This window comes from Calliopsis andreniformis, chromosome 10 (genome assembly GCF_051401765.1).
Source record: "Calliopsis andreniformis isolate RMS-2024a chromosome 10, iyCalAndr_principal, whole genome shotgun sequence".
NCBI lineage: Eukaryota > Metazoa > Arthropoda > Insecta > Hymenoptera > Andrenidae > Calliopsis > Calliopsis andreniformis.
The window spans coordinates 10,952,707-10,967,877 of NC_135071.1; the positions used below are offsets into that span (position 1 = coordinate 10,952,707).

The 15,171-nt window shown below is 35.9% G+C and overlaps 1 protein-coding gene across 4 annotated transcripts in view; it reads left to right on the forward strand.

Moving 5' to 3' along the window:
- Mp (collagen XV/XVIII-type protein multiplexin) overlaps positions 1-15,171 on the forward strand; it is a 273,211-nt gene that overhangs the window by 100,206 nt on the left and 157,834 nt on the right. For 2 of the 4 annotated variants that reach the window (XM_076386976.1, XM_076386977.1), the window contains exon 2: positions 3,697-5,671. The exons of the other annotated variants lie outside the window; for them this stretch is intronic. In XM_076386976.1, coding sequence (XP_076243091.1) covers positions 5,480-5,671 — 192 coding nt within the window. In that variant the 5' untranslated portion in view covers positions 3,697-5,479. The remainder of the gene's footprint in view (positions 1-3,696; positions 5,672-15,171) is intronic. 4 annotated transcript variants of the gene reach the window in all.

A 15,171-nucleotide genomic window follows, 5' to 3' on the forward strand; every position in this document is an offset into this window, starting at 1 on the left:
TTCTACCATAGCTTTCAGTATTCAAGGGGTCTGACAAACTAATTTGAATTGAGGAATTTCGTTCGAGTAGGGCACAAATAGAAATTAAACCCATTATTTTAAATGGGACTTAAAAAATATATTTCAAAGATTGAATATTTTACTATTTTTATTGGCTAATGTATATTTAAGAGAGTATTCTAACTAACTTCGTTAAATATACATATTTAAATTTAACTCTCTCTACAGTAATGCTGATATATTTGAAAGTTTGAGTATTTTTAATCTCTAAAAATACAATTTAGTCGTATTAATGATTTACGATTATACACATTGCATATTGATATACAGTAAGTGAAAAAAGTTTCCATACTCCATATTAGAATTTTTTACTGAATTTGTTGTATTAAAATCCATTCTCTCCTTTTTTTGGAGACTCTAATTTTATTCATGTTTTGACAAATCGGAACTAAATATTTTTGGATAATCACAGAAAGAAACAGACTGCTCAAATATATTTCATCCCCCAGATAGCACACGACGCCTTGCAGACGTCCATTTTACGTACATTGTATGCCTAAATATCTTGCGACATAATTTGGGCGTCTTAAAGACACGTCACATGGACATCTGACAGCCTTATATGCTTTTGGTCGTCTTGAAGATGTCTATGTTTCGTTCGAGCGTCTTATAGAGCCAACTTAGACGTCTTTCTGACATCTTAAGAATGTCTTTTAAGACGTCCTAAGGACATGCTGATTTGCAACTTCGAACGTCCCAAAACTATGATTTCAACATTTCAAGGAATTTTCTGGATGTTTTTAAGTCTAACCACTGAAAGCAGATATTTAAAAGCTACCCCATTTATCTATTCATAAATTAAATACAAACTGTTATTTTCCCGAAACATTCCCCCGAAACCAAACACCACCTCGCCTACCAGCCAGCCTGCTCTCTAACGTGGTAGCTCTAAAACCCTTGCTCTCGAGGATAGCGCCAGAAACGAATCGCGTTCGAAATTCGCCGACGCTCGAGGCTCTCGGACAGCCTAATGCGTTCCTCATTTTCATTATCGTCCCTCGATACCCGTGCTCGCATTAGCATTCGCGTCCGCATTTGCCGCGCATTTTACCGTGTAAAACGAAAATAGCATTCTCCCTCAGTGGTAACGGCGCGGCAGCCTGGATGGAAATACTGTTAGCACGCTGCCACGATAACCAACCCAGGGGAAAATTGATCCTAGTGTTTAAGATCCGCTCGCCACCCGCCGTGATTCTCTGCGCCGCTAATTCGCGTTTTGTTCTTCGGCCCGCTCTCCCTCGCGGATGGAACGATTCACAGGGCAATAGCGCCCTGAAAGCAACGAGATCTTGGCCCCTTCGCCCGCGTGATTCGTGCTCGAAGTAAAATCCAGCTTTATTCGGTTGCGCCGGACCGATCGTAGCCGCGAATAAATTACCACGCGAGATTATTTATTACGTTGAGGCTGCGGGGCCTGTTTAAATTATTCACGGATATCTTGGAGGGTTTTAACACGAAGGCATTCGAAATGAATGGTACGATTATGTATTATATGCGATTTATTATGGGCAGTGGAATTGATGCTGAGTTGGGGGGGAGGTTGGAGTATCTGAAAGAATTATTTATGAGTTACATGTGACCCACTTTCACGTGGGAGAATGTTTGTTTAGATAATGATAGTTTAGTAATCGAATATGTGAGAATTTAGTAAATGATGTTAGTAATTGATGGTGTAGGATTGTTCAGTGGGTATAGAATTTGATATGAGTATTTATTTTATGTATTAAGTTGCTTTTAAGTGATTAGATACTAGATAATTGGGGGACATTAATGTAATTAAAATTTGAACATATTTATATTTGAATATTATCTGTAATATTTTCGTTGAGTTTATTCTATTCTTCTTGTAATTGTTCATTTAACATCATCTTCTAATTCATTCATTTTTTAAGTACTAGGTATATCTTTAAGGATTAGTTTCTCGAATTATATGTGCTTTGACTTACCTATTTAGTTTTTCGTTTATTCAGAAAACAGTATTTTGAGGTCTGTGTAGGATATATTTTTGAATAATTTCATGCGAGTTATAAAGGAATGTATAGTTATAAAATATATATTACAGTTCCAGCATAATATTAAAGGATAATGGTAGAGATATTGAAAAAGTTGTCAGTCTTATCGAACTTAGAACTATTGAACTGCAACTTTGATTGATTACTAAAAAATAGCCAGAGTATTCTTGAAGCAATTAAATTCTCATCCCTTGATAATTTATGTCGGTCCTGGAGTTTTGTAAAGTATGGACGATCTATCAAATTACACTGTCTCATTATTTTCTTCTCGTGTCAGCCATCAAAGTTCCAATCCCTAAATTGAAAATTAATTCGGTTATGGTTACTTAGTATCTATGAAAATGACGATCAGGAACGACACGAGTACTTACAAAAATTAGCATTATATCTTCTACATATTATTCTGGCATATTTTACTTTTTACTCTTAATTTCTGTTTTCATTTGAATAATCTATCTTCTCTGAGATATTAATGTTTCATTAATTAAATAAAGAAGTACACTATGTCACATTTCAAAATGTGAAACGAAATAATATATAATTAAAGAAGATGAGTATATTTTCTTTAAATTGTTCCATTTTTTTCGTATATTCTTCGCTTATGGAAAGATATTTCTTGACTCTTTCAACTACCAGTCCACAGAAACCTTCGTGTTCGAAAGAACGCTCTTTCTGTTCTCCTTAGAGTGTTATTCTGTATTATTTGTGAAATTTATATGAAATCTTATTGCAGCTTGTACGAGTCTCTGGTACTTAAATGTTTGCTGTTCGTCTATAACTCAAGCCTTAAAGAAAAACAGAGCACAAGGGAAGGAAGAAAAGTAGACAAAAATATCAGACTCGAAAAGTAGGGACATTCATGGAAATAGAAGAGAGCGAAAATAAGGAAATTAGAAAGTGTATTTACTAAGTTATTATGCTTCATTTATAACAATTCTTGCAAACCCAATATGTGCAATAATACGTGCAAATATTTTTTGTTATAAAATCTATTTTATAATTTGAATTTCAATAGTCAGAAATTTGGAGCATGTTCAGTCTATTATCTTATCATATTTTCCTCGTTACATACTAGATTTTGAAGGGTAATTTCACTTTCTGTTCCTTACTTTTTGCCATTCTACAATCTTGCAAAATTTCTTCAGAATCAGCGAATCTTTCTTGTTAGCGTGGTCACTTTTAATCTATTTTCTTCTGCCAAGCACTTCGATTTCATTTTGCTGAACACATTTTCCTGACTTCCCAGAATGCGCCTTTTCCTTTTCAAATTTTTCATCCCTCAATTGTCCGTCCGCTGCAATCTCGAATTCAAAGAATATTCAAGAGCAAGTAAGATATGAAAAATGTTAAAGAGGGAGAGTTAGCTCAAAAAGACACCTAAAAATATAACTCCGTCAGTTTCTTCATTCACGCTGCCTCATCGATATTCCTTTCGCGTAAAAGAATCCACAGACTTCAACTTCTGTCGAAACCCCAGCTCTCACATGAAATTACAGTCAACCGATAATGGTATTCCTCAGCAGTGGTTCGTATGTGGCAGATCTCTCGAGACGACCGTTCGAATCCCCCATTGTTCTAAAGCTAGAAAAATCCTTGACGTCTGGTTGTTTTTCATAAAATCTAGGAAGCTGAGTATCAGCGATTAGAGGACGTCGCAATACGCTTGGTTGCTGCGGTTCAGTCAAGAAGGAAGTTCCCTGAAAAGGGTGACGAAGCTGGCAACAAAAAGCGCGAAGGAAAAACCAGCGGAGAATCGAAGGAGCAGTCGTCAGGAGGGACGTTCTTTCTCTCTTCCGTTCCGTGGTCTCATTAAACGAATCCCTGAAGAGACTCAGCTAGAATGTCTTACCGCTAAAGCAGTCCTCCGGAGTTCATTGTTGATTATTCAGACGAATTTATTGCGACTCGTTGTTGTTGACCCCTCGCGCCCGTTAAACTTGTTGATTCGTGTGGGTGTGCAGCGTGTGTCTCTGGAGAAGACGCAGCAGACGTTATTTAGACCAGGGACCTATACACTGATAGAATCGAGCCTCCATTGAAATCACGTTTCTCCGACGAGTCGAGCTCTAAAAACTGGCTTCACCAGTGTGCAGTGTTGGTGATAGGATTCTATTCACGAAGGACCTGAGACGATTGCTGGAATTCCATGAATACAAGGGCACTCGGATGGAATGTGCTCCTGAAGGTTTATTCCATTTGCAAGAAAACGGAATTGAAGGAGACCCTGCTTATTGCACCTGAGACTTGTATAGACATTGTCTACAAAGCTAAAGAACTCTTCCTGGATCAATGAAGGAGGAAGCTAAATGAGTTATTAAACTTCTATGTTAAACCCTCTGTATCGGCACAAAAGAAAACAGTGGGGATCAAAGTTTCACGTCTTGGAGGCGCTCTCAGAAATCAGTATTAAAAACCTGCACCTAACACCGAGATGCTTCTATAATTCTGGAAGTCATCGCAGGAGGTTGAACACGCGCCAACAGATTCTTCGAGAGACTGGTTCTCAAACAACAGTCGACTCTGGATTCGTTAATCAGCGCTGTATAGCGGGTATCTCGCGGAGACCGAATTAGACGAACTCATGAGGAAAGGTACTTAGGAAGGACGACATTAAGGAATTCCTGGAAGATCGAGGTCCTCACGGGAGGGTACCTTTTGAGTAATAAACTCAGAGCTGCGCGAGCTTCCAGTTTCATGTAGGAACGACTCTTCCACTGTGCTTGAGAGAAACTTCAGGTTCGTCGTGAATTCCGCGAAAGCGAAACCAGACCCCAAAGACGTGTTCGAGATCTCGCGGAAGAGTAGAGGTCGAATCGAACGCATTCCCGATGATAATCAGAAGCGTTCCCATCCTCGGATCCTCGAGGTGAATCCAACAGGCTGCACCTTCGAATTACGACAGAGCTTCTCGAGCTGGAAAGGTCACAGCGGAACTGAAGGTTCTCCAGTGTGGAGGACAGAGAGGTGGCCTCGAGGGGTGCCACGATCTGGGGAGGATCGATCGGTTGGAGGATCGGGAACGAGCTACCCATTGCCAGATGCGTTTAAGAAGGGCGCATGAGGACTCGGCTGACACGTCGTCGATATTCGAGTACGAGGACGTGATAAAGTTATAATAACACCGGGAGCCTTAGTTAAAAGTCCTTTCCAGCGGTCTCATATGCAGAGAAAAATATAGTAATTAATCCCCACTCCCGACTGGTTTCCAAATTGCAGAGATAAAAATATATATATATATATATATATTCATATACCTAGACATATGTATACATAAATGATATATTGATGTTAATGGCAGTTATTGGTTGATTGATAGTTTTCTCGGTTACCTGTGGAGACTGTTAAGTGTTTCGCGAGGTGAGGATTTATTATAAGGGGAAGGGGGACGCTTTCAAACACGTCGAAAAATGGCGATGGTAATATCGCCTCGTAGCAAGATCGTGACTCTATCGTTGTTAATCGGTATCGTTACACTAGTGGCGTTGATTATAACGGGAGTGGTCGGGATATGGCACAAGAGCGAGAAGCCAACGAAACCCGCGGCGAAGGTGGTCAGCAGCAAGTTGCAGCAGATCACTGGATACACCGCCACGAAACACGTGAGTAGACCCTTTTCTTGCGAGGCATCGATACTGATTTTGCGGTAGGTCTTCAATTGTAATATTTTTTGCGATATTAATAGGCATACCGTGCGCTGTTGTGGTATATGACGTTTCGTGGAAAAATGTGTTTTCTAGTATGGAATTGTTTTTTAATTACATATAGCGTATGACGATGATATTTTTTGCAATGAAAAGTTTTTAAAAGTTGAACTTGAATTGCAAAATTGATTTCGTGGTGAGCGATATTTTTTAAGGGGAACAAAGGTTTAAAGTCTGAAAAACGTATTTTTTAGGATTTTTTTGAGATAGTCATTTCGATGAAACTTTATTGATTGGAGGTTTAATTGATAGAGTTCAATATAGAATACTCGTTAATTTATCTGAGAGAAAATTGAAAAATTTGTTTAATCTATAGTGGTATAGTTTCACATAAAAATAGTGTTAAAACAAAGTTTTGATGTAAGGAAAGTATTAAATATTATTTTTCATTAAACTGACAAAAGCATTATATAATCAGTTTAAAAAACATTATTTTATGAATTACGCTTGCGAAGTTTATTTATGCTGTTTGTAAACAAAATATAAATATTAAAACTTACCATTTCGTTAATTTTGAGTCCATAATATTTAGTATCTTTTCTTGTGGATAAGAAATGTTTTTCAAAAGTAGAAGAAAAATTGCATTTTTCCATCCATTCAACTGTTGTTCGCTTGTATTTACGTCTAGCGAACCACTGGCCACGATTGAACGCGAGCGAAACAAGCGTGATTGCGAGCGCGAATGAACGCGAATGAATGCGAATAAATGCCAGATAAATGTTTTCTTCCATTTAATTGGGTTTAACTTCCATGAGGAAGTTATTCTGCAGTATATTTTTTACGTTACATTTTACCTGTTACATGACCACGCCAATTATTTTCTTTCTTAGTGAATCGATTTAAATTCTTTGTCATAGATGATACGACTTTGAAGGATCTTTAAGGTAACGATATATGACTTTTCCATCTGTTTTTAACACTATGATGACTGTTGTCGCAATGAAATTGACTGTCGTCATAGTGTTACATGGGTTTACAAGATATCTAATAAACAAAAAAAATTGTAAGATTATCCATAAGAGAAGTTTAAAATGATCTTGAAAACTTAGAAAAAAAGACAGAAGATTTAAATGTCTTCATTTTGAAGGCTCTTTAAAAACATACCATCTATGACAAAAAATGATCTGTTCGGTTCATTAATAATAGAAATAACTGAGAGGGTCATGAGCAATTGAGGTAGAAAGTACTAAAATGGATATTCATATTTTTCCACTATTCTAAAGAAGAACATCCATGCCAGAAGAACATCTGCAACTGCTATGAAACATTTTCTAGACACATTGGAAGCAAACAGCTTGTCATATTCTGCCTGCTTTATTTCTTGTCTCAATTACCGAAACGACAGAAACGAATTAGTCTTTAAACGAAACGATCACATTTCGAGACCGCTTCGGTTGGAAAGCGCGCGATATACGTCGCAGTCTTTAAGTTAATACATCGTGGAAAAGCTTAATAAATTCAAACGGCGCGGGTACTACGCGAACATGCATAATTTTTAGATAATCCGGTACAATTAAATATTCAACGTACGTCTTCTTCGCAAAAAATTTCCCCGGTAACGTGGTGAATTTCCTGGTAACCGATGCGCCAGCCAGTAATATCCGTGCTCTCGGTCCGTTTGCTCGTTTTACGAGCTTCAATTCTCGTCATAATTGAGTCGACCGTTCTGGCGCGTTGTCTCGGTCCTTTCTACCCGAAAATTCCGGAAGTTTATGTCGTAACAGAACTGCAGAGAGTCGGGCTCTCTGCACGGCTTGATCCTCCCTCCCCTGAACATACAGCTCCCGCCGATGTCCTAATGCACCCGACACATCGCGTGCAGTCCGACCATGCACAAATTTAGTTAAAGTTGCACCTGGACGTACCGTCAAAGTAGCGGCTAATGCGTTCCTCTCTAATTTCATTCCCATCGACGAAGTCATTAGAGGTTCCTTGAGGATCAGCCACTCTGACTGAAGATTGCGCAAACGTGATATAATAGGTGTAGACTTTGTATTTGATTTGAGAAGAAATTCTGGAGTTTGATTTTGTACCTTTTTCTTGTGCTCTAATATGCAGAATATGTTTGTACAGTTTGGGTTACTGAACTTGAATTTGCAAATTATTATTATCTGTAATCTACATGACATGTTACAAGGAGAGAACGTAGAATATTCCATTCAGTTTTTGAAACAAGATAAATTAATATCTAATATAATTTTGATTAGTTTAGTCGCTGATAACCAAGAGGTTGATGAAACTTAAAACACAAATAAAAAATGGATTATTGTCGCTTGTTTATTAAGTTGAATTTTATGAATTTTCGTGTAGCGTATCTTAGGAAACTACTGAATTTGTGGTTAGATCCTGAAGAGCAAATTGTACATGATCCTTTGCCTTAAAACTCAGACTAAAATAAAATTTTTTGCGACTATGAAGTGAAGCAGTAAAATCGTCCGGGTCCACCCTGGTAATTCCTTTAGGGATAAGAGCTAATATATCTTTATTTAATTGCTCGATAAAGCTGGTTGCTAGGAGTAATTTTTTTGCAGCATCCTCAATAAACATTTAGTTACAAAGTGTAAACTGCCTTGTGCCTCCCTGCCATTCCAGCTTTTTGTTAGATTTATTAAGCATCATGTAACTTTTTCTAAAATGTTTACATCCACTTTGTGTCCAATTTACTTATTCAAGCACTCAGTCGAAATTTGACGAATATCTTTGCATTTGTTTGAACAAAATATGTCATGAAATTTGGCAATTTTCCATACGGATAGAAGTCGATAGTGGGCCCTCCTAAGGGTTTATTTTTCGACTATTCGCGACGTCTAACACATAGCGCCAATAAATTCAACCTAATCCATTCACTCTCAATCGAAAAAAATATCTCCAGGTGCAGACTATAAAAAATACACTGAAGGTGGTAACGTTATCAGTGACACCTGCATTAATATTCATACGGGTGTTCTTTATGGTATTACATGATCGTCGAATGAATAAGGGGAGAACGTGCGAGTTCACGAACGATCGCTCATAAATTGTCCATCAATCATCAGACGACGCACGGTAAGCGACGCGTAGAGCTAGTAAAATTCCAATCTGAAAGCAGGCATTGGATCCCACGTAATTCGAAAAATTAATTGAGTACCAATCGATCGGGTAAACTTCCAACTTCGTTTCCACATCGTTCCAGATGATAGTCGCGGCGCATACAAATGGGCCTGCAATTCAAATTTATAAAACGCCGCGTGAACTTGTATTATTTATCGGCCCGTTCTCAACGAAATTTCTGCTACGGTAGCCAGTCGAGAATTCCACGTTATTCGAGTCGGGGGAAATTATGAAACGAGGAAGGATTGTACCGTTTGCCGAACAGGGAAGTTTTTGTAGGCGCAAGCATTAAGCCACGTATCCACTTATTGCGCAAAATCCTCATGGAAATTTGTGACCTGTAGCTTCAAAAGATGCAAGATCTGACAAATATTAATAATAATACAACTAACATAGTTTTACTTATAAAGAGGGTTTGAAAAGAGATGTCAACAATTTTCAAAAGTGATTCTATTAGGCAAAGTAAGAGGAAAATCAAGAATGACAAGTTTTATTTCCGAGTTATTAGCTGTTATAGATATATCTAAAATGCTCCTGAAATGTGTCTTATTTGGAGACTTATTGTACTTTCAACTGATTAAATCAGTGAGTTGGATAGTACAAGTCTAGAATTAGTAATTTTTCAATAATCTCAAAACTGAAACCAGAGTGCATTAAATCACACAGAAAACAAGTGGACTTAATATACTTTGTCCCTGGAATCCAGATACAAATTCGATATTATTTGAAAAAGACTAATTTTAGACTTGTATCGTTTTTCAGCTCACCGATTCAAGTATGTGTTGGAATAGTTTATTGATCTTTTGAAAGATAATGGGGAGATATACAAAAAAGGTTAGAGTACCTATAGATATGTTAACCATAAGGCATTATTGCAAAGCGAGGATGAATTGAGCATTATATTATAGTACATTTTGTGTTTCATTTGGGTCCCTATTATGCCTTGAAATATTTCAACAGGTCTCATATATTTATTATACTCTCCAAAATCGTACATCACCAAAAATGATTCACTTTGACGAACTGCGCCAAATCGTTCTCACGACCTTTTCAACCTGTGGATACACGGCTTGACGCACAGCGAGAGGGTGCCATTTCACCAGTCCGTCTTCCTTGTTCTCGCGCGTAATACACCATTTCTCTCGTCCTCTCATGCATATTAATAATATTTGATGTAAACTACACAGGGACGCGGGAAGTTCGTAATCGCGTCACGGTAGTGGAGGTAATACCTTGTCGCAAAACAGCATTATTTTTCGATCAGCGGCGAAGCGTTCCGCGATCTGATCCTTTGAGTGCAGCGGAGAGCTTTGAGGATTTGTACGGTTGGGGAACGTGATGCATTCAATCGATTTAAACTCATGGAAACGTGGAACTTTTGAAGATAATTTTTAGCGGTGGATGTAGGAGTTTTCTGCTGAAATGAGTCCAGGTGAATTTAGTTTGATAATTGTGTTGAGTTCGAATACTGCGAGGAAGTGTGGATGTAGCCTGTTTCTTACGTGGAAAAGAAACAAGGAAATGGGTTTGAAGTATTATAGAACTATCGAAATCCCTCGGGAAACAATACTTACGATTCGTTTTCTACTTGCTCCAGAAACGTATGAGTAAGCGGGCACTGAAGATGTAATTCTTTCTTCGGTAAAATTGGTGTGAAAAGATGGAAGAACAAATTTAACTGAAATAAAATAAAGATAATTATTCTAAAAAGATAGTTATTTTTACTATATTCTTTTAGTAAATAAATTTGCGAATGCAGATAAGAAATTGTATCATATTTTCATGCTGGATTGTAGCTCAATATAATTATTAAATGAGCTACATTCACTTGCGATTATTAAATAATTTCTCTTTGATTCTTTCTTCAATTATTTAATAAATAATTATATATTTACATTCCGTACTAGTATGTGGTGGCTTCTTTATTTCTAGTTTTGGTTTACTTTTTACCTTCGATTCGTCGTAGCAAATGAATGTATCGTATAATTTTTCATTAGTCATTTTGAAATTCAAAGTTAAAGGATATATGTAATATTGATCATATGATATCTAAATTTATAATAGTTCATAATATTCCAGTCGTCTATTTCTCTGTATTCGAAATCTACAGTGGATGTTTTTATAAAAAGCAGCGCATGAAATAACGTATTTTTTTAATCTATATAAAGCCGAGTTAATATTTGCAAACACATATTTCATGTTGCTCTGAATGCATTCGACAAGTACGAAAAATAATTTTAAATTTATTCCTGATATGTCACTCAAAGTTTGCCTGTTATTCTCACATCCGTATGTAACTCACTAATTGTAATAAATCACCTTCAGTTCTGATCAGTTAACTGCAAATAATTAAAATATTAGGTATGATTGTGATAAAAATTTTGGCTCAAGCTTCCTTCCTTCCTCAAGCTTTTCTCCTTCCATTTCAACGTATGAAACAGAAGGAAATTGCGCGGATACTGAAAATAATAAATTTAGTTTCAATTTAAATGGTAACTCCTATTTTGTCAGAGTTATGATGAACTTTTTTCTTGGTTAAATGATTATTTGTGGCGAACTGCATTAAAGTTTGTTGGTCTTATTAGGAAGTACACTGAAATTATTTCTGAATGTGTTTTTATAATTAAAAGCGATGGTTTCTTGATACTTGTTGCTGCTTTCGTTCCTGGTTTAAAATTACTGAACAATTTCATTCCGCTGGTTTGATTAAATAATTCTAATGAATCCTGAAAATAGTTCACAGTGAAAAATTTTTAGGTCTTTTTACGCAGTTAATTTTCTTGCTGAAAATTAATATCTGGTATACGCGCAGAGAATATAAACTAAGTTTTTATAATTTGTAGATACAGAATATAATATGTATTCACAGTGTTTGCAATACGCAAAGTGTTGTAAAAAGCTAGAATGAATAAAAACGCGTTACTCCTCGATTTTAACGAAATTTTCAAAACAAATTTTGCTGCAATTACAATTTACCTATTACAAGCTATGAAAATTTGAGTGTTGTTAATTTTTATCTATTTGAGACTCAGCAGAAATGGGATGTAGACGATAATTAGCAATGAAGAAACCGAGGCTGTTGTTTAAATTAATTTGTCGCTGCGAACATTGTGTCGAGGAAATAACGAGGCACAAATAACACAGCAATTTGAAAGTAAGCTTTAGTCTAGGGAAGCGTGCAAACTGATGTCGCTGGAAGCAATTATGGGGAGGGAAATTAAATAAGGTGAAGTTCGTTGTTTCGTTCGTTTGTTACCTTATAACGAGTTGATGAGTTGCGCGCTTCGTCTTTTGTAAGTCGATGCTCAAGTATCCGATTACAGGGAAGCATCCTATGAAATTATTTGAAAGAAAAATCGGATAGCTGTCGGTAAAGAAACAATTTTCCATAACTTGAACTCGTAAAATAAAGAAGTTATCATCGTTCAAAATTTTTAGACGAGGTTTTCATGAATAATATCGATAAATTTTTTATGATGAAAGATGAATAAATCTTTTACAATTCTAAAACGAGGAAGAAAAAATCTGTTATAATATCAACTCGAAGAAGTTAAACTTTTTCGTTTGCACAAATTGAATTCAGTTTTCTAATTATATTCAAGTTCGTTAGTAATTACAATTGTTTTCAAAAGAATGATTAAGCGTTTCCTGGAATCTGGCATCGGTCTGTGAGCATTCAAAATTTCGTTTTAATTAAACCAGTTGGTTGAATCGTAGATTACACGACTTACAAATACAAGTTTGGAATTCGTTCAAAATGACTGAAGGAAAGTTCACAGTTCTTCTTCACTGTTATATGGCGAAAGTTCAAAGCTTTCAGTTTGACTGTGAGCTCAACTCTGTTGTCACTCATTCAAGTTATATTTTTTTCATTTTCAAATTTGCATGATCAATCACAATAATTCATTCATAATTTGTAATTCATAATTTGTAAATTAACACCTTGTTTTGAATAGTTATTTAATATTGAATTACTTGCACAATTAATAATAAAAATTATAATAATAAAAGTAATAATAAAAATTCAAATTTCAAATTTTTTTATAAATATAAACAGACTAATACAATAGATATACAACCATTATAGATATGTATATCTGGGGTTCTAAAGCAAAATAACGTAATTGTGAGTCACATGTTTCTGTTTTCCAAATATCTATTGTCATTGAAAGTATTCAGCTTCGATACTCTCTTATAGACCTGTGACTTTATCAACCTTTATTTCTAACTACAAAAGTTCTTGCAATACCCTTTCTTGCTTCTCAGAATATAAATTCCATATTCTAAATTTCAATTAAGTCCTTAATTTGAATTTTTTGTGAAGTTAACATAGACCTTCTTGCCTTACAGCCCCAAATATAGCATTCTGAACATCGAAATAAATGGAAAGAAAGTGTAATATAAAATGCCAAGTGGAACAAGGAGGAACAAAGAATAGAGTTTCATACAATCATATTTCGCGCGTTGCTGTCGATCGCGACATCTTCGGTCTCTCACGTAACCGATCAGCAGAGCTCGGTAGTAGCGCGATACGACGTCGCCATATTTGTTGCGAATGTTCGAAGTGAGAGCATGTCGTTCGACAGAACAATTTTGAAAAAGTAATTTTATAGACAATTTTGTAGTCCCTTTAACATGCTGGAGTGTTTGTGAACATCGTTTTTAGTGTAGTGTAGGTTATTTGTTGACTACAGAGCGTCAATCAGCGAAATTTGCGAGGCATATATCATCAAGCGGTCGAAGTCCATAATAGAGAGATGCAGTTTGTTGAAACGACAGCAAACTTTTTCAGGTAATGACTATTTAATTCCATATGATTGTTAACCAGTGCAAAATTGTTCTACAAGGTTTTATTTTAACTTCAATTGGAATAGAATTATAGTCCATTCCAATGACTGAAGTAATTTTGTATGAAACATATACATATTGAGTTGTCCGAAAAATTCGTGCCGATTTTTAAGAAAAATGAAAAGCTTTATATTTTAATGCATTTATGGTATTATTTAGTCCAGTATACACCATATTTTTCTATATTCTTTCATCATCTGAGCCGATTAACTCCACAAAGTAAAAATATTTATATTTATTTTAAATATAAAATGATAAGCCTGAATCAAGTGCTTCAACACTAAAATTTTAAAACATTTAAAATGTGGAGTTAGTCACTTTGACCTGTGTATGGCTCATCCGTGAGGCATCTAAATTGAAAATGAAATGAAATTCCATTTTCCTAGATGGTGTCTGATTTTTTACTCTATAATATATTAAAATATGAGGTTTCTTATTTTACTTCATCTTTTCAGACAACTCAATAATGATATTACGTCAAAATAAGAACATAAATAAAGCAAATCTCTGTTTCGAGATACAAATTGACATACTCGTCGTAATTAGAGAAAGTGTGATACTAAAAACTTTGTTACGAATTGAAGGTAAAAGGTACCCCACTCGATTACTTAAATAAAAATTAAACTCCGAACAGTTACGCACACAGAAATCCATTGAGAGATCGCGTTTGCACAATCGACTCCCACCACGAGCTTCGGTAGTTCAGCCCTGAACGTTTCAATTCAGCGGTAGGATCCGCGAAACGATCAAACGTGTAACAAATAAAACGTACAGTCGTTTGTGAAACGCGCACGCTCTCGAAATTCGCCGCCCGAGTAAAATACATTCCTTTGTGTATTTTCTCGCGGTATCCTCCTCCCATCAAATTTCCTGCAGAGAATGCGCCGCGCAATCGTTCTGAACACCGCGCTCGCGTGATGAACGCTGAGAAACATCCCGTAGACTTAAAATTCTACTGTCGTAGCCGACGCGCAATTAAATGCGTGAATTTGTAATCTTATATGGAGAGGGAATTTCGTGTCGCTTGCAAATGCAAGATTGCGACGATAATGAAAGCCTGAGCGTGATTCATTTATGAATTCTTTTTTGAAATTAGAACAGGTGGAAGGCTATCTTCTTCAAAGGTCTTTTTGAATCTTTTAGGACCAAATCATTTTGATTGTAAAGAAAAGACTGTCTTTTAACAGCTGTTAATAATGGAAGCCTTTGAATAATAGTCTTCAAAGAGATAATTTGTTTATCTTTTAGTATCCTAGCATTGTGTGCTTTCTCTGAAATTTTTTGGGAATAGCTTTCAGCTTCCCTCGTTTTCTGATCTGTTTTAAAGATTCTGTAACAGGATTGTGTAAAAGTTGGATGATGAAGGTAGAAAAGATTTTTAATTTTAATTTAATTATACTTCGTGAAGTCTGACGTATAATTAATTTTGAAAGGTTTGAATTAGGGCAGTAGTCGACTAA